The 19532-nt window shown below is 34.9% G+C and overlaps 2 protein-coding genes across 5 annotated transcripts; both read right to left on the minus strand.

Moving 5' to 3' along the window:
- Window positions 1-852: 852 nt before the first annotated feature.
- Window positions 853-6867, minus strand: LOC132600634 (putative late blight resistance protein homolog R1A-10). 3 transcript variants are annotated; one of them, XR_009567267.1, is made up of 3 exons: window positions 4108-6866; window positions 2174-2239; window positions 853-1233 (listed from the first exon to the last, which is right to left on the minus strand). XR_009567267.1 is itself a non-coding variant. In XM_060313935.1 (2 exons), exon 1 carries the CDS (start codon window positions 6722-6724, stop codon window positions 4115-4117), a length of 2610 nt encoding a protein of 869 aa, XP_060169918.1. In that variant the 5' UTR covers window positions 6725-6867; the 3' UTR covers window positions 853-1233; window positions 4108-4114. The 3 variants fall into 3 exon arrangements, 1 of the variants encoding a protein (XP_060169918.1); XR_009567268.1 differs by lacking the exon at window positions 4108-6866 and adding an exon at window positions 3437-4097; XM_060313935.1 differs by lacking the exon at window positions 2174-2239 and having other exon boundaries at window positions 4108-6867.
- A 1271-nt stretch (window positions 6868-8138) lies between these two features.
- Window positions 8139-13865, minus strand: LOC132600635 (methyl-CpG-binding domain-containing protein 11-like). Of its 2 annotated transcripts, XM_060313937.1 has the most exons (4): window positions 13704-13864; window positions 13490-13600; window positions 9464-9614; window positions 8139-9291 (listed from the first exon to the last, which is right to left on the minus strand). In XM_060313937.1, the coding sequence occupies exons 2-4, from the start codon at window positions 13574-13576 to the stop codon at window positions 8420-8422; spliced, it is 1110 nt and encodes a 369-aa protein (XP_060169920.1). In that variant the 5' UTR covers window positions 13577-13600; window positions 13704-13864; the 3' UTR covers window positions 8139-8419. The 2 variants fall into 2 exon arrangements, with proteins under 2 accessions (XP_060169920.1, XP_060169919.1); XM_060313936.1 differs by having other exon boundaries at window positions 13490-13865.
- Window positions 13866-19532: the final 5667 nt, after the last annotated feature.

Consider the following 19532-nt stretch of genomic DNA (forward strand, 5'->3'; position numbering starts at 1 on the left):
GTAGTTTTTTGATAGAAAATAATATTTTGAATATTTATCTTGTTTTTTCTGATAAGCAACACAAAGGGAATTCTGATATGCCCCCTAAACTTTTGTATACAGTGTTGGAGTGTTATCATTAGTCTCAAGCGAAAAGGGAAAAAAAAAAAAATATGCACATATATAGCCTATATAAATTGCTGGCAGATGAACCATTCATTCACCAATTCCCCGGTTCAATGCATTTGATTTTCTTTCATTTAAAATTATTAAAAGTCTTTATTTATTTTTTATCTTAAGGGTGTGGGGAAAAAGTTAATGTGGGGAAGATGAATGATAGAAACAATTACTACTAATAATAGCTAAGGTAATTAATTTGCTATAATTAAAGAGTGTAAAAGGCTGTGAAAAGTAACGTTGAAGATGAAGCAAACAAAAAGGAATGAATGACAAATCCCAGAACCTAATGAGTGAGTGCATAAAGTTTTTGGGGAATTAAGTGTGGTAAGTTAAAGTGCAACTTCTAATTCCACCTATATGTAATTAAAGTATTACTATTTAGTTATATAGTTAATTAGATTTTAATTTAGTGTAGGGGAAAAATAATATTATTATTTAATTAGATCTTTAATTTAGTGTAGGAGCAAAATAGTAATCCAACTTTTAAGATAGGAGCTTAACACTATTAGTATACTATATATATGATGATTATATGTTCTCTATAACTGTCACGACCTAACCCCGTAGGCCGTGACTGGCGCCCGAGTTGAGCACCCTGACGTACCTATCCATATCGAATCACATACTAATAGCATATACGGCCATAAATACTATATGCCGTCTCAAACTATATCAAACTATTTCAAACACATCTCAACGCAACCGTATGCGGATATATATATCAAAAGGCCGGCAAGGCTATCAAATGTATCGAAAGCCGACAAGGCTATCAAATGGCACAACGGCCCAAAACATATACAAAGTGCCCACCGACAAGGCTGCCATAACGAATAGGGTCATGCAAACACATCTATACAGAAGTAGGCACACACACCCACAAATACGTCTACAGACCTCTAAACAGACCAAACGAATCATATGGCGGGACAGGGCCCCGCCGTACCCCTGAACAAATATATACATACATAGCGAACAAAAATATATACCAAAAGATATGCTCTGAAAGGAGAAGAGCACTCCAACAGCAAAAAGGGGTGTCCTAAACCGGTGGATCACCAAACTGTGCGTCTGTACCTGCGGGCATGAAACGCAGCCCCCGAAGAAAGGGGGTCAGTACGAAATATGTACTGAGTATGCAAAGCAGAAAGTACAGAAAGCAAATCTGAGATATAAACGAAATGAAAGTATCAAACATAAGTGCAAATCCAACATATCAAAATTTGTTTACTTTCAAAAATATATAAGTCATGCGTCGGGTACAGAAGAATATGGTCGCCCCCCCCCCCCCCCCCCCCCCCCTCGTCGATGGCGCCATAACACAGCATAACACCAGAAAATCTCAAATCTCCGTATCCCCGTCACATATCACATCACAACATAACGCCATATATAGGTGGAACCCGACCCTCTTTTGCGAGTAGCTCGGTGAACCATAAACACAGCATAACTCCGGAGTATACCAAAATGCGCACGATAACAGAACCGGCCCGGGACTCGGCGAAAGGAATAACAGAATGCACGAATAGAGTCGTGAGTAGTCATATGCATAAAATCATTATCATAACTTCAAACATAAGTAAAATGATCATATTTGAAATCGGAATAATGGTGATACCAAATTCTTTCAAAGATTCTCCGAATTACATAAAGGGAGGTCGCGGGACCCACGGACGGGTATCGACCCGAATCAGGCCCGCTTATGGAAAACATACTCATTATACATCATGCAAACTCGTATGAAAATGTAGGAACAATCTGAGCCTTTATGCGAAAGATATGGCATTCAAAAATTATAAAATTCATTAAAGTGAAACCTTTTTGTATAAAGTTTGGAAATCCCTTCTTTCAAAAACATAATGGTTCATTTTTCATCAAATCATACATAGGAGTGTCAAGGAATTATATATATATATATCATATCATGCTCGGATTTCGGATTTGGAATTTCCTTAAGGCTCTAATCTAACCTATGTGAAACTAAGGCATGCCAAGAAAAAAAGGTTGCTTTACATACCTCGAACGCACTCCAAGATAGCCAGCCTAAAGTCAATCCCAATCTACGCCTCGGGCTCCCCAAGGTCTACAAATATGCCAACGAATATCCAATATTAACTATAGGCACTTAAGCGATTCATTTCAAACTAACACTAAATTCTACAGAAAATTCGGCAGCATTTCCCCTGTAAATAGGCCATCCCGAGAATTTAACTCGCTCAAAATCAACAACAACAACCACAATAACCAACCTAGCAATATCGATAATCAATTCGAAAGGCAAAATAATAATAGTAGCTCTCTTTTACACCATTCGACAACTTTCCAATCATTCAATTCAATGGCTTACTTTTAAGCCACAATATCGTTCATACATTCGATTATTAACCCAAACCCATACTAACAACATTCAAGAACATTCTAAAAAATTCACATAATATTTCCAACAATCCACAATTTTTCCAAAAGTGGCCGAAAACAGCCCCCTAAACCGTGAGCAGCCCCCCTTTTTCACATTCCTCATTTTCAAGTAATGTTTTGTATCACAATCCACCATATATCGATGTCATTTTCACAAATATACGACTTACATCAAACGCACAATAAGACTCAAATCAGCCCACAAAATCTCAACATCAATCTTGAGTTATTAATTGCTCATTTCCAACTAAAATTCATAACGACGACAATTAAAACGTTAAGCGATACTAATGCGATCTTCGACATATTATATGACCCACATTCGTCCACACTACACACACATATATATATATATATATATATATATATATATATATATATATATATATATATATATATATATATATATATATATATATATGTTAATGGTTCTCATATTTAAGGATTGCATTAAATGCACAAAGTTCTCCGAATCAGTCCGCAACGCTTACTATATCAAGTTGGGACATTAAACTCTCATTTCCAACATAAAAGTCATCGCAATAACCATTACGACGCTAAGCGATATTAATTCATTCTTTGCCAAACATTTGGGGGCTATACACGGCTACATTACACACATATAGACATATATTGATGATTCGTATTCTCTTCTCCACTCTCCAACAATTAATCGTGATACAAGAATTAATTCATCAATTCAATCACAACACCCATTTACACAATCACACCCACACTACACGGCTAGCACACCCATCACACAACCCACTTCCAACATTCCATATTTCATGATTTTTATCCATTTTAGCATACTACAATATGCATACAACATTTATAATTCAAAAACAAGATTAGAACTCACCTTTCTTCTTCAACCCACCAATAGGTTAGGGTTTGCAAATGGGCAAAATGAGCAGTTGGATGACCCAAACAATACTTCCACGCTACTTAGGGACCTCAAAATAGTTGATTAACACCAAGGAATTATTTTTGGGAAGGCTAAAAATGATCTTGAGTTTCCCTTGTTCTTGGCCGAAAACAGTGGGTTGAAGGGCTCTCCAAGTCTTGTTTTATTTACTAAGTGTTGGATGGTGAGAAGATGAATTAAAGTCCTCTTTTTAAGTCCACAAAATATCTACATTGTCTTTGGCCCACACAATGTGTTGGACCAATTAAAATTGGCCACACAATGTGTGGGACCCCTTTCAATTCACACGGCCACCATGGCCTTATTGCACAAGATTTTTAATTCCAAATTTATGAATTGTGGTCCCAATTTTCCCTAAGTGTTCAATACCAACAATTTCATATATAACTTATGCCTCAAATAAAATCAAAGGTCAAAAGTCCCGACTTCAAATCCCGGAATAGTCTTGGTCCTAAATTTATCATGGTTAATCCGGGTTGTCCCAATGTATAAAAATACGGGACGTAACAATAACAATATCTTGTTATAGCAGCCAAAAAATATCCGGACAAACAATGCCTTTATAGAGAGATTTGACCGTACTCAAAGATGTAATTTTAGCTTACCTAATTTTCAAAACTGGTCAATTCGAACTTGAAGCTCATAATTTCCCCAGCTTTCTTGCTCTTCTTGAATCTTCTTTGCAATAGCCTCGACTACAGGGCCGCATTTTTCTACACGGATTAATTTTAGCGTCGGTATTTCTCCAATACTCTGGGGAATCTCCTCCAAGTCATACATCCGTTCGAGGACTAGTTGCTCAAGCATCGGAAAATTATTGTCAGATGCTTCCCATCTTTTCAGACCTCCATTACTCAATCGTAGATGTTTTAATTTTCGAAACACATCATCTGCATTTAGTCTCCAATCTGTTCCCCAAAATCCACGTTGTGCTTTGAGCACCTCAAGATTGGGTAAATTAGCCAGCACAACAATATCTTCCCATGGAAAATAAGTATTAACTAAGGTCAATTGCTTGAGACTAGGCAGGAAAATACGCCGAAACAGAATGATTGGATCACCGTTTGTCACTATATGTAGTGTCTCAAGCTCCTGTAGAAGATTGAGACAATCAAGAATGGCAGACCACTCAGTATTGGATGCGTCTCTAATCTTTAGCTTATTCAGATTGGGAGTTCTTTGTAGGATTTCTGCAAGAAAAGGAGAGGAATGTAGAGCAAGTTTTTGCAAGTTATTGAGAAACAAAGGTTGTTCACCAATACCATAATTTTCTGCCTCAAGAGGATTAGGTATTCGATTTGACCATCTGATATCGAGATGTCTTAGCTCTGACATTTTCCACATCTCTAGTGGTACCTGCACCGCTCTGCCTTTCAATATTATGGTCTGTAGGTTCCACAATTTGGCTAGTGAAGAAGCTTCATCAATTCTTGCAGCAACATATCTCAAATGTACAAGCTGAGGTATTACACAGGAGAAATCATAACTGATTGAATCATTCACATGAATGATTGAAAATGCATCCAACACCTTAAGCAGCTTGAAATGTGAAATAACGGAACCACGAACTTCTGCAAATGAAAATAATCCTGGAAAGACCAAGCAGCGGGTCGTGCTTGTAATACCACTCCCATGCTCTAGAAAATAATCATAGCTCGAATAGATATTATGTGCAATAATCACTCCTCGTTGATCATTTAAGCCTTCTGAAGCAATGGCAGGCTTATCCATGAAATGCACGATATTTTCAATTTGAGCTTGTCTTATACATAGTTGTCGAATGACATCATGAATTTTACAAGTTTTAATCCTTCCGTTAGCCCTTCTTCTACCAACCAAAATTAGACTCCTATCAATTAACTCTTCTAGATACTCCTCTGCCACCACTTCTATCATTTCATCGCTTCTTGCCTTTATGAATTGCTCAGCAATCCATAAGCGAGTCAACTTTGAAACACCAATCTCCATATCTTCAGGAAAACATCCAACATAGATAAAACACGCCTTCAAATATTGGGGCAAGAAACTGTAGCTCAACGAAAGAATTGCTTGACACTGTTCAGAAACCGTACCAAAGAATGAGTTCAAATTTCCCTGAACTTCCTTCCAATTATAATGTGTGGGATCCACCTTGGCAAGAAATCCAGCAACGACAACAATCGAGAGAGGTAAACCTTGACATTGTCGTGTAATATGCTTCCCTATTTCCTCCAGTTGTGGAGGACAGGGATCTTTTCTGAATACTCTTTCGGTAAACAGATTCCAACTATCTTCTAAACTTAGAAAAGACATATTATGAGGAGGAAAATCAGAGCAGCTTACATAATCAGCAACATATTTGAGTCGCGTGGTTAATAGAATCCGACTTTTCTTGTTATCATTTGGAAATGATCTTTGTATCTGGTCCCAAGCCTCAGTAGTCCAGAGATCATCTATGACAATTAGAAACCTCCAACCCTTCAGACTTTTATACACAATCTCCGCTAGTTGATCATTGCTCACTTGTTGACTGCTTTCGTCAGTCTTATTCCGATTAATTGAAGAGACAACATCAAGTAGCACTTGTCTCTCATTGTAGTTTTCAGAGACAGTGACCCATACATGTGTATCAAATCGATGTCGAATTAACGGATCATCATAAACTTTTCTAGCGAGAGTTGACTTACCTATACCGCCCATACCAACAATTGATATGACAGTTAGCTCATCTGTTTGGGCAATGAGGCGATTTATTATGTAATTAAAGTCATCCTCCATTCCAACAACAGTATTGTGTTCAGTTGCATACCTTCTCGATGAGGAACAAGCTTTTGCTTCGGCATATTTGCTTCGGTGCTCGTTAAACTCGATCTGCATCACCTCTTCCCTAAGAAGATCAACTTCTTTTTCCACTTGTTGCAATTCTTCATTGAAGGATTTACAAGCCTCTTCTTGATCGTCTCTGGTATCTGCTAGAATGATGATTCTTAGGCTCGAATCGACTCTATATTCTACTTTGTAAATTACATCTCTGATCCTCTTTTCTATAACCTTCAAAGTTTCAGTATCTTTAATTTCCTTTGTAGTATTCTCAAGAAAAACTTGCAGTGCAGATAGACTTTTATAGGAAGATTCGACATGGTGTTGTTGTATAAATCTTAGGCTTCCACAAACCAAATGTGTGTTAGGTTGTAAAAGTCGCTGCAGTGTGTACATAAGTGAAGAAAGAGCAGAATAAGCCATTCCTCTTTAGTGTAATGGTTATTGCAGTTTTGCTTTGAATTGCCTAAAGACAGAGAGCCCTGTAATCAAATTGTTTCACTTAATACATAGTAATAAAGATATGTGATGCAAGCCCTAATAATGTCCAATTCAACGGAGTAGCTCTTTTCTACTCCCGTCCCAATTTATTTGATACTTTTTGTTTTTTGAGAGTTAAACTTCTTAATTTTAGCGTGTATTTGGACATAGAGTTTTTGAATTTTTTAAAATAAAATTTATATATTTGAAAACTACGTAAAAAGTATTATAAGTCACCATAATTAGTAATTTAAAATATTTGAAAGACATGGGAAAAAATACGGTCAAGATATAACTCGTTTGACTCTCGAAAATCGAAAAGTGTTAAACAAATTGGAACGGAGGGAGTAGTATTTTATAACATTTTAATTGCAAGACAAGGTGTAGTGCGCTCACTTTTTATAATTTAATTTAGTAAAGTTGATGGATTGCCAGTTTGTAAAGGAACGGCACAATCCAGTCGACTTTACATTATAAAATAAGCAAATGACGAATCTAACTATTAATTAAGTAGGAAAAAAGCTTAAAGAATGGGATATTAATCTGTCATTTAGTTCCAACACTGTAACAGCCAGCAAGCCCCTCATAGTTTATTATGTCCAAGAACATTAGCTACATTTCAATATAAGAAGGTAAAACCACAAGAGAAAATAGAAATTCACCAAAAAGATCAATTTTCAGCAGAAAAAATAGAATCACATCAACCAAAGTTTTATTCCAACATCAAAACTTTAAAGTTAAACTTAACTTTTCTAGCAGCACCATTAATTCTCAATTTAAAGCAATAAAACTTGTGAGTTGTGACCAAGTATAAACAGAGATGAAGATGAAAAGGAAACAGATCTATGACAAGATAGCTTTTTTAGTCAATTATGCCTTTAGGAAGCTTTCATTCTTTTAAGAAACTAAGAAACGAGAATGAAATATGCAGATACATCGACCTTTAACTAGAATCAGTCCATATTAAAACCTATTTCTTCAATAGAAGATCATTTATACCAGAACGAAAGTTAAGTACTCAGTTCAAACTGAAGAAAAAGGATCTGAAAACCACATGCGTTAGAGCGACGAAACCCTGAAATAGAAACAACTGAAACTAGGGGAAGGAGCTTATGGTTTCATGGACAATTCAATGCATACATGAAAATTAAAGCCAAGCTAAACGAGACCCACCCAAAATCTTCACTCAATTGAAGAAATTCTAAATCTTGAATTGCTGGGCAGTGAGCATTACTAAAGAAATGACGAAACAACTCATTCTTGCAACTTTAAGCAAACTGTTAAAGTACCCTGCTGACCTGAACTGAAAAGGAAAAGTGACAATTTGAAGATAAGTATCTTAATTTCAGTTGCTACCTTTCGAGAAAACACCATAACAGCTTGCATTCATTAATAGAGCAATTTGGGAAGGCCATTGTTTTTTATGTCAAAGTTCAAGAAATCATGAGGCCCTAATAGAATATAAGTTGAACAATACAGATGATAACAACAGCAATACAATGTAATACAGAATCAGTAGCTAAGAATTCTAAACATATGCAGGAGACGCCTATTGTAGTTTGTCAGTTACCTAAATCAGGGCCAAGAAGAAATAAAGGCCAGATGATACACAAAGTATTATCCTAAATAATCAAAAGATTAACTTGGGGTGACTTGGTCAACTACGGTGGCTTGTTGCTGCACAGAATTGTTCTCTACAGAGTTGTTAACACCTACTGCAGCCGCTTCTTTGCCATTGATCTCCTCAATTGGAATCTCCCTGTCAATCTGCTCGTTTTCTTCTACCTTAGCATCATTAGAATTCTGAACCAGTGCATCTGCAGCGGCAGGAGCTTCTTCTGCAGATTTTTCTTGGCTAACTGAGGTTGCCTTGCTGAGTTCAGCTGGTTTACTCTCTATCTTATTTTCCTCGAGCACATTCAGTACATCTGCAGCGGGAGCTTCTTCTGCGCTTTCCTCTTGTCTAGCTGAGGTTTCCTTGTTGAGTTCAACAGAATGAGATGAGGCATCTGTCCCAGCTGGTTCACTCTGGATATTATTTTCCTCTAGCACATTCAATGTTAGCGGTTTTTTGTCAGTTTGCAGGCTGTTATCCAGAGGCTTATCTTCAGCTTCTTGATTTTCCAGCTTCTCTATGTTTCCCTCACCCAGCGCTGCTTCTTTTTCTGGCACAATTTCCATCTTATCTTCACTTGCTGGAGGCTTCTCAGGGACAATCTCACCATCATTGTTCTTCTTCTCATCATCCTTTATGTTATCTCCATCGGTGGGAACCTCCTTAGAGGCATCTACATCTTGGGCATCTAGATCCTCAGCATCTGGCATAGCAAGTTCAGCACTTCCCTCAGTTTCTTTCTCGGTAGCACCCTCAGCTTCTTGCTCACCAGCATCCTCCTTAGCTCCTTTTTTGGAGCTTGATTTCCTTGGTCTCTTACTGGGAGTTTCACTTTCTGGTGACTCAGTTGCTTTAGACTTTTCACCCAATCTAGATGATCGTCTTGGAGTGTCACCTGAATAAATCAAAAAGTAGAGAATTCGTCCAATCAAGAAGGAACTTAAACAACATATTAAACAGTAAACAATGAATTTGCAGCATATCATCCCAAGATTTACTAGACAATTCACTAGGAAACAAGTATTCCAGATATGCACCAAAAAAGGGGGAGACTAGAGAATATATACCTGTACCCCAATCAAATTCAGAAGCAGGAGGTCCTCCTGGATGAGATTTCAGATACTTGTCCAGTTGCCTCTTATTCTTAATTTCATCGCCGTCGGGTGCAACAAATACAATATCATTCCTTCTAGGGGTACCGCTCTTTCTTGGAGTGAACTGGATAGACAAGCAATATACTTACTAGCAACAAAATACCAACTGATTTAAAATATACTTCCACAAATTGGCATTCAAAAAACAGACTCAACTTTTCTATTCAACCTTCTAGGAAAAAATCACTTCGGAATTGTTAAGCCACATCAGATAGGCCACATATTCCATCAAAAAGGAAGAAAAGTCTAGATTCACTGATAATTCCTATGTGTTGCGCACAAGTAATTACAGTTGGCGCCACATTCAACAATCTTAATTAAGTAACCTTCAAAATTGAAGTTGATTCAAGCTTCTGACAATCTTAAGAAATATTTGGACAAACACCAAAATTTCTGTACTAGAACATACATTAGTTCTCAATGAAGTCCTAAATACTGGTATAAACACCTTTCCTAAATAACCATCTATGAGTACTCCAGATGTCTCATGGTCAATACTGGAACAGCTTGCACCCTCAACAACATAAAGAGCTGTTCAGTACCTATCTTATGTCTGTCGAATTATGGCTTGGTCAATACTGGAATAGCTTGCACCCTCAATAACATAAAGAGCCGTTCAGTAACTACCTTATGTCTGTCGAATTATGGCTGGGAAACCGTATGACTGAAAAGAGGTGATTGAATGAATCAACCAACACCGCAGCATCTTAATTATTAAGATTATCTGGAGACAAATTCCGCCAAAAATCGTAAATGCGGGTATAATTACCCTTCCTAAATAAGCATTGATGAGTAGTATAGATGTCTCATGGTCAATACTGGAACAACTTGCCCCCTCAATAACATAAAGAACTGTTTAATAACTATCTACTTATCCCTTTCAAATTATGGCCTGGAAGCTATATGACTGAAACGAGGTGATTAAATCAACACACACTGCGGCCTCTTAATTGTGAAATTATACAGCTTAGCTAGGAGACCATTCTGCCAAAGTAAATATGCTTGTTTGGCGTGATTGTTTATCAAATTGACCCATTATTTCAACTTCAAACTTGAAATGTAGAATTCGAAGTTTGAAGAATAGGTTTTAGGAGTTATTCAAGTTTTCACTGACAAAAGTTACAACTATGTCTTCTTCCCTCACACCCCCCCCCCCCCCCCCCCCCCGATTGGTGACAAAAGTTCAACTATGTTTTCATGTCCAAATGCTCTTCTCCAACTCCAAATACTACTCTTTTCAAAACCTCAATCCAACTCATGTTTGAACGCCAACTCAAATGCTAGTATATTGCATATCCCAAATAAGCATTTATGAGTAGTATAGATGTCTCATGAAGAACTGTTCAGTAACTATCTCTTTATCCCTTTCAATTATGACCTCGAAGCTATATGACTGAAAAGAGGCGATTAAATCAACTAACACACAGCATCTTAATTGTCAAATTATGCAGATTAGCTAGAAGAAAATTCTGTCAGTTATGAAATCATAACAAAAATGAATTATATTAAGTTCATAAAACAAATCTGCATACACACACTAAAGAATACCTAAATTCACGATAATTGTATTAGGAAGCTAAGTAAAGCATAATGCACCAACTTGTTTCAGAGTTACGCGACATGTAGCGCATAATTAAAACCTAGGTCACAATTAACATATCATTAATACGAGAAAAATAGAACTCCAAATAATAAAACAGCTATTGAAAAACCAAAGCATAGCCTCTTAATGTTAAATTTAACGCAGACAACTCAAATGGAAAGCTAATAATCACAACCAAATCAGCCAAATCATCTCTCCACCTTCATCCACAAACACACAACTAAAGCAAAGACAATTCCCTTAACTATAAACTCAGATCATGCACAAAAAATTTCAAAAAATAGAAAACAGAAAATACCTCTTATACCAAATTAGGAAGTTAACTAAAGCATAATGCACCTACGTGTTTCTGAGTTACTCAACATGTCACACATATATTAACACCTAGGTCACAATTAACACTTAATATATCATTAATTGAAAACAAAAAACATAGTTCCAATCGTAATTTAATCACCAAATCATATTATCATAACCTCCTAATGTTAAATTTAACGCAAACAATGCAACTTTAAAGCTAATCAACACAAGAAATCAGCCAAAATTATGTCTCCACTTCAACCACAAACACAACTACTCAGATTGTGCCAATTATGAAATCATAACAAAAATGAATCCTATTTAGTTCACACGAAAATCTGCATACATATACTGAATTTACCTAAATACTGTCACTTTTGAGAGGAAGTTAACTAAAGCATAATGCACCTACTTGTTCCAGAGTTACACAACATGTCACACATAATTAACACATAGGTCACAATTAATGCTTAACATATCACTAATTCAAAACAAGAAATATATTAATTGAAATTTAATCACTAAAATCGTAGCCTCCTAATGTTAAATTTAACGCAAGCAACTCAAATTTAAAGCTATCAAAACAAGAAATCAGCCAAAAGTATCTCTCTACTTTCAACCACAAACACACAACTAAACCACAGACAATTTCCATAACTATAAACTCAGATCGTGCACAAAAAATTTCAAAATGGAAAACAGAAAATACAGCTTATACATATACCTAATAAGGAAGTTAACTAAAGCATAAGGCACCTACTTGTTTAAGGGTTATACGACAATTAACGCTTAACATATCACGAATTCAAAACAAAAAATATAATCTGAAAATAAACAACTCAAATTTAAAGCTAAACATCACAAGAAATCAGCTAAAAGTATCTCTCCACTTTCAACCACAAACACACACCTAAACAAGACAATTTTCATAACTATACACTCAGATTATACCAAAAAAAAAAAAAATCCAAGACAAACAACAACAAAATTAAAAGAAAACGTATAATGTGCATTTTTTTTTTTTCTTCTTCTTGTATGTAAATGAAGAAAATATTAAAGAGTACGTACACTCTTCTTCCAGCCAGGTTGAGCAGGTAATTCGAAATAACGAAAACAGCTAATCGAAATTTAATCACTAAATCATAGCCTCTTAATGTTAAATTTAACGCAGTCAACTCAATTGAAAAGCTAATAATCACAACCAAATCAGCCCAAAATTATCTCTCCACTCTCAACCACAAACACACAACTAAGCAACTCAAATTCCTAATTATACATATATACCTAATTAATTAAGAAGTTAACTAAAGCATAATTCACCTACTTGTCTATGAGTTACACGACATGTCAGATGTAATTAACACCTAGGTCACAATTAACACTTAATATATCACTAAATCATAGCCTCCTAATGTTAAACTAAAGGCAAACAACTCAAATTTAAAGCTAATCAACACAAAAGTAACTAAAGCAAAGATATTTTCCACAACTATAAACTCAGCTTATACAGAAAAATCTCCAAGAAAAAGAAATACAATTAAAAGAAAACATATAATGTAAACGTACAAGTTAACTAAAGCATAATGCACCTACTTGTTTAAGAGCTATTCGACATGTCACACATATTAACACCTAGGTCACAATTAACACTTAACATATCACTAATTCAAAACAAAACAAAAAAATCCAAATAATGAAAACAGCTAATCGAAATTTAATCACCAAACCCTAGCCTCCTAATGTTAAATTTAGCACAAACAACTTAATATACCTAAATAGATGAATTAAGACCTAGGTCACAATTAACGCTTAACATATCACTAATATAAAGCAAATCTACTAGGAAGTTAACAGGTCACTCTTAATTGGTAATTATTCATTCAGCTATTAAAAGTTTTTTAAAAAAAAAAAAAAACCTAGGTCATAATTAAAGCTAATCGAAATTTAATCACGAAATCATAGTCTCTTAATGTTAAATTCAACGTAAACAACAAAAAAAAAAGAAGTAAAATGTGCGTTATTAAGAGTACACGTACTCTCTTTTTCCAACCAGGTGGAGCAGGTAATTCAATTGGAACGGCGTCGTTTTTCTTCACATCAACAGCTTTGTTCTCCATTTCCATTCTTCTTTGATTTGATTTTGAAAACTGAAAATAAAAAATAAAAATTAAGAAGAGACAAAAAGGGTGATTTGTTTTTGAATTGGGAAATGGAAAAGAGGGGACTGTGGACGTCAGTTTTTTACTTAACTAAATTGGGGAAATTCGGTTGAAGTCCGGTCAACTGATTTTTTGTAATTTTAACGAAGATTTAGGATCTTTTTGTATTTATTGCTAAATTGGGAGTTCGTTAAAAAAGTTGTACGGAGTACTACGTACTCCATTTTAATGGGGTGAGCCGATTTGGGAATCAGGAGTTGGGTTTCTTTTGGTTGGTTGGTCGGGTTAAATAGTTGGGAAAGCTACGCGAAATGACCCCCTATATGTAAACTAATTAGCCACATTTGCCCCCGTTTAAATTACGGTAAAGGGTTAAATATATTCTTCATTATACTTTGAGTTTAAATATATCTCTAGCGTTATACTTTGGATTCAAATATATTTCTCATCTGTTAAAACTGTTTAAGGTGGACACCAGATCTGATGTGACACTAATAACTCAGTGAGGTGGAAGCTACTACCCAACTCATTTACCCCTCTCTTTCCCTTCTTCACCTACTACTAGCAGAGGGAAATTCAGAATTTCAAGAGGATGGATTCACCATTAGCTATGATTTTTTATTTGGTTTTTTTTGTCTTTGGTTCGTTGCAGCTTCGCGCCTATGTAGTTTTTTTAATTTCTTTTGCCTTTTGGACTTGGGTAATTAGAAATAAAGTTTTTTTTTTATTAAAGGTAATATAAAATAGAAACACGATTTTTACTTTTGGGTACTTAGAATTATAGAAGAAAAAATATTTAGAATAATATAAAAAGGAAAGTTAAAAGGCTGCTTTAATAAATAGAAACGCGATTTTTACTTCTGGGTAATTAGAATTATAGAAAAAAAAAGGATTTAGAATAATATACAAAGGAAAGTTAAAAGGTTGCTTTAATAAAAGCATAGAAACGTGCAGGAGCTCGAGTTCAATCTCGAGACCTTGAGATAATAAACACAACCCCTAACCAGTGCTCCACTCGTCCTGGTTTGACCATGTGTTCCTTCAGGTAATATTAGATATATTTTCAGAATTATACACATAATATATCGAGTTTAGTCGAGTGACCATGTGTTCACGGGACCCAAAATTAATGTATAAATTCGTCACTGACCACTACCATCTCCTCTCCCTTCAAGACCACTGTCACCATAAGCATACACAGCGGAAGCAAAAAGCCAGGATCGAATTTGCATGTAATATATACAACACATAATCAAGATATTAATCAAACATAAAATTGATACTTATCTCTTGAAGCGTGACCGCGACCAAGAATTGAATCTTCAACCACGAGCACACACCATCCAGTTGATCGTCATCTTTCAGTTCCACAGTCTTCTGCTGTGTAACCCGAATAATACTAGAATTTGTGAAATTCGTGTGGGCAAATTTCTATGGAAAAGAGTAGAAACTTATAAAACCCTTAGCCTCCTTATGGAATAAGACCCCTATTTTATAACTACAGGTTTAGGGTTTTCCCCTTTTCCAAAACCTATTGGGTCTTTATTTTCCACCAAGAAATAATATTCCATATAATTCTTTATTATTCGGGCACAGCAAGGACCATAGAATTTAATTAACGAGGCTTCCTATTATGGAATTAATTCAAGAAATCTGAATTAATCATACCATAATAAATTACGAATTATTCCACTAAAAAATCGTAACTGCACTCCTCAGTTCAATTTCGAAATCATACATTAAAACTTATTTAACTCCCCACGTTAAGATTACAGATACCAATCAATTAAATTAAATTACTGACAATTTAATTCATTGACTAATTGAATCCTTTATATCTCTGCTTAACTTACATCATGTGACGGATACAAAATCCACCTGCAGGGTTTTCACATGAGACTTATAAGCATCCATAAAGGGGTATCATCAATCTCAAAGTCAAGACATGGATTCTATCAACTAATTATTATTTCACAAATGTAATTTGCCATTATCCAATTCACCAGTAATACATAGACCCGCAATTGAGTCGTACCTTTTAATAAATCAAAATAATGAACAAATCACATTGATCATAATAATTATATCAAGATTAAGAGTATAAGTACATTTAATGAACTAGAGAATTTGTTTTATATATTCACTACAAAAACACTTATCTCTACTTGGTCCGTTCAATACATACAAAATGTACTATGCACAAGAAGACGAAACTATACCGTTCCCATAATGAAGATACATTATATTAATCTTGGGCTACAATCATACCGATGGCTTTGTCCAATTTTCATCTTAGATTGTGAACATAAATTTTATACTTATAAGAACCGACGATTTAATCTTCCGTGTATAAGCTAAACTCTATACACTAAATCATCTACTATATAAGTAAATGACACACATACTGGTACATGATCTATTTAATTCTTTATTAAACAATGAATAAATAATTGTTCAATAATAAATACTATATCCAAACACATGGTTAATAGTATATATCCCAGCAATCTCCCACTTAGACTTTTAACCATGACAATTGTTAAAATATACCTTGTCTAAACGCATGGTTAATGATATATACCCCAACATCGCCATCTCCATCTTCACTCCCTCTGCCTACAACAACCCTTAATAATAAAAATCAGAATGATTAAACACTTGATTCTTGCTCAAATGGACTTGAATTTTTCTCCATAAAACAAATTAATTGGTTCTATCGATTCACAGCAAATACAGAAACTAAATTTCGAGAACAAACAATATGAATCTTAGTAAGCTAAAACTTTCAGTAATCAATCTATAGTAATAATTTCTTTCAGGCTTCATTGCAATTGAAACTGAAATAGTTGTACCAATAAGATTTCTAGAAAAAATGAGCAAGTCTCCTTCAAACACACAAAACAAAGACGGCATAAGCACTAGTAACTTCGTAGAGTCAATTTTTCCACAATAATTTTCTCCATAGACCAATGAATAGTGGTTTTTTGGATACAAGCATTAAGATGGGAAATTAATTTCTTTTGCTTTTCCCTTAACAACCAAAAAAAGAAATTTGAATATGATTTCTAATTGGGTCCTTGAAATTAATACTGGAAACAAGTATCTGAGCACAAAGTTAGCAACAACAGAGAAATTTTTAAATTTTCATGACAAAAGAAAAAGTACTCTTATTAAAATCAGTTTATCATATAACTTTTTTTTAGGTGCAGTGAGTAAATTAGGGTTGTTGTAAGCAGAGAGAGTGAAGGTGGAGATGGTGGTGTGGTGGTGCTAATGGCGGAAATGGTTGTGAAGATAGTGGAGATGGTAGTGATGGGTGAAGAAGGGGAACAGAGAGGTAAATGAGTTGGGTGATGAGGTGGCATGCCACGTGACGTTCACGTCACCGAGTTATTAGTGTCACGTCAGATTTGGTGTCGACCTTGGACAATTTTAACGGAGGAGAAATATATTTGGACCCAAAATATAACGATAGGGTTATATTTAGACTCAAAATATAACGAATGATATATTTGACTCTTTTCTAAATAAGACAGAAATATATTTGACCCTTTTCCTTTAAACTATCTTCCGGAATACCCACGTGATTTAACGAATTTACCCGGATGCCCACATTCAGTTTTAGTCCCACTTCCCAATTCCCCACGTCTCCCACTTCCCATGTTCTGTCCCAGTTTCCACGTCCTTGTGTTCTCTTAATTCTCTTTTCTTTTTTTAGTTAGGTTATCATCTTCTTCTTTTTTGTCCTTTTTTTTTTTTTTTTTTTTTTTGTCTTTTGTCTTTTTTATTTTTCTTTTTAAACATGAAAATAAATACAAGGATTAGAATATTAGCTAATTGTTTTTAAAATAATAATAATAATTAAAAAAAATTATTGGACTATAAAATAAGTAATTAAAAGAAACACTAAAGTCAGTAGCTTATTAATAAAAATCTAAATTAATAGAAAATATATTTTAATTTTTTTTTCTCATTTGGAAATGAAAACAAACTTTATATAAAAAATATGATTCTATTTTTTATAAAAATTAACTTGATAAATTAAATTATATAAAAACTAAAATATCAAAATAAGCTTAAACTTAAACTCTATTTATTGTATTAACTTATAATTTTTATTCTTTTGAAGGAATGAACATGTCTGTTATGATACCGTATCAGTATAGAGATATACCATGTGGATATCATAAAATACTGAGTAGTTTTTTTATGGAATGAATCAGTCCTTTATGATACCCTGCAGTATATGAATATACCGTATGGGTATCATAGAGGACCGAGGAGTGCTTTTTTCTGAAGAAATGAACCAGTGTTTTTTTCCGAAGAAATGAACTAGTGTTTTTTCCCGAAGAAATGAATCAGTCCTCTGTGATACCCTGACAGTATATGAATATATTGTGTGGGTATCATAGAGGACCGAGGAGTGTTTTTTCCCCCGAAAAAATGAACTAGAATCTATGGTACTCGGGCAGTATATGAATATACCGTGTGGGTATCACAGAGACTTAGCACCAGTAAGAAAATAACTTTTACTCTCATTAACATTCTGACCTGAAGCCTTTTCATAATATCTGATTTGTCTCATGAAAAGATTCACAGATTTAGAATTTTCACTAGTGAAGATGACAATGTCATTTGCAGAGGCAAGATGATTCATCTGAGGGCCCCTCTTATTCATAGAGAAAGGAACAAAATTGTTGTTATTGAAAAGATTATTCAGAGACCTGGATAGGACCTCAGCTGCTAATATAAATAGGCCAGGAGAGACTGGATCACCCTGTTTAAGACCTTGAGAAGAATTGAAGAATCCTTGTCTGGTTCCATTGATAAGAATGAAATACCATACATTAGAGACAATTCTGCTAATAATGTCAATCTAACCATCATTAAAACCAAATCTTTGCGGCACTTTAAATAGAAAGGATCATGACAGCCTGTCATATGTCTTAACCATATATTATCACCCTTGTTAGGCTTATTGATGTCATGCACAATTTCTTGAGCAAGCATGACATTCTCAGTCCGAAAACAAAACCACTCTAATTATTAGAGACCAGTTTAGGAAGCAAAGTACCAAGCCTGTTAGCCACCATCTTGGAAATGATTTTGTTGGTGAAGTTACTAAGGCTAATGATCTGAATTCTTGAAAAGTGGAAGAGGATACAACTTTTGGGATCAGAGCCAAGCAAGTATGAGTAAAAAAATTTGTCAAGTTTTTGCCCCTAAAGAAGTCCGAAGAAAATGCAATGATGTCTATTTTAATGATATGCCAACAAGTTTGAAAAAAATTACCATTAAAACCATCCAGCATTGCTGTCAACATTCATACTAAAAACAACATTTTTAATCCCCTCCTCCGCTGGCATAGTGGTGAGATGCTCATTATCTTTATTATTTACCAGAGTAGGAATGCAATTAAGGATTTTGTGATCATTCTCCTGATGGTTTATGTTGAAGAAGCTCTTGAAATGTTTGATAGCAGCTCTAGAAATCTTCTCATCACTTTGAATCCAATTTGCTCTCTTATTCTTGATTATGTGTGAGTGCAGTCTTCTTTTCTATTTCTCAAAATACTATGAAAGTATCTAGAGTTGTAATCTACCTCTTTGAACCATTTGGTCTGAGTTTTTTGCCTCAGTAGATTATCTTGCAGCCCCAACCGCCTGATATATTCTGCATATCCTTTGTTGAGTTCTTCGCTATCTTGACCAATATTGTTCTGCAAATCCATCTCCTCTAAGATGAGCATTTTGGCCTCCCAACTGTTCACCTAATCATTGATGTCTCCAATGCTTTTTTTGACCACTAACTCAGTCTCTTACTTAACAGTTTCAATTTGAACTGCAGTTGCCACATAGGATTTCCTTCAATTTTAGTTTCCCAAGTTTGTTGAACCACCTCCAAGAAGTCAGGTTAAGTT

Source organism: Lycium barbarum, chromosome 6 (assembly GCF_019175385.1).
Source record: "Lycium barbarum isolate Lr01 chromosome 6, ASM1917538v2, whole genome shotgun sequence".
NCBI classification, from domain to species: domain Eukaryota; kingdom Viridiplantae; phylum Streptophyta; class Magnoliopsida; order Solanales; family Solanaceae; genus Lycium; species Lycium barbarum.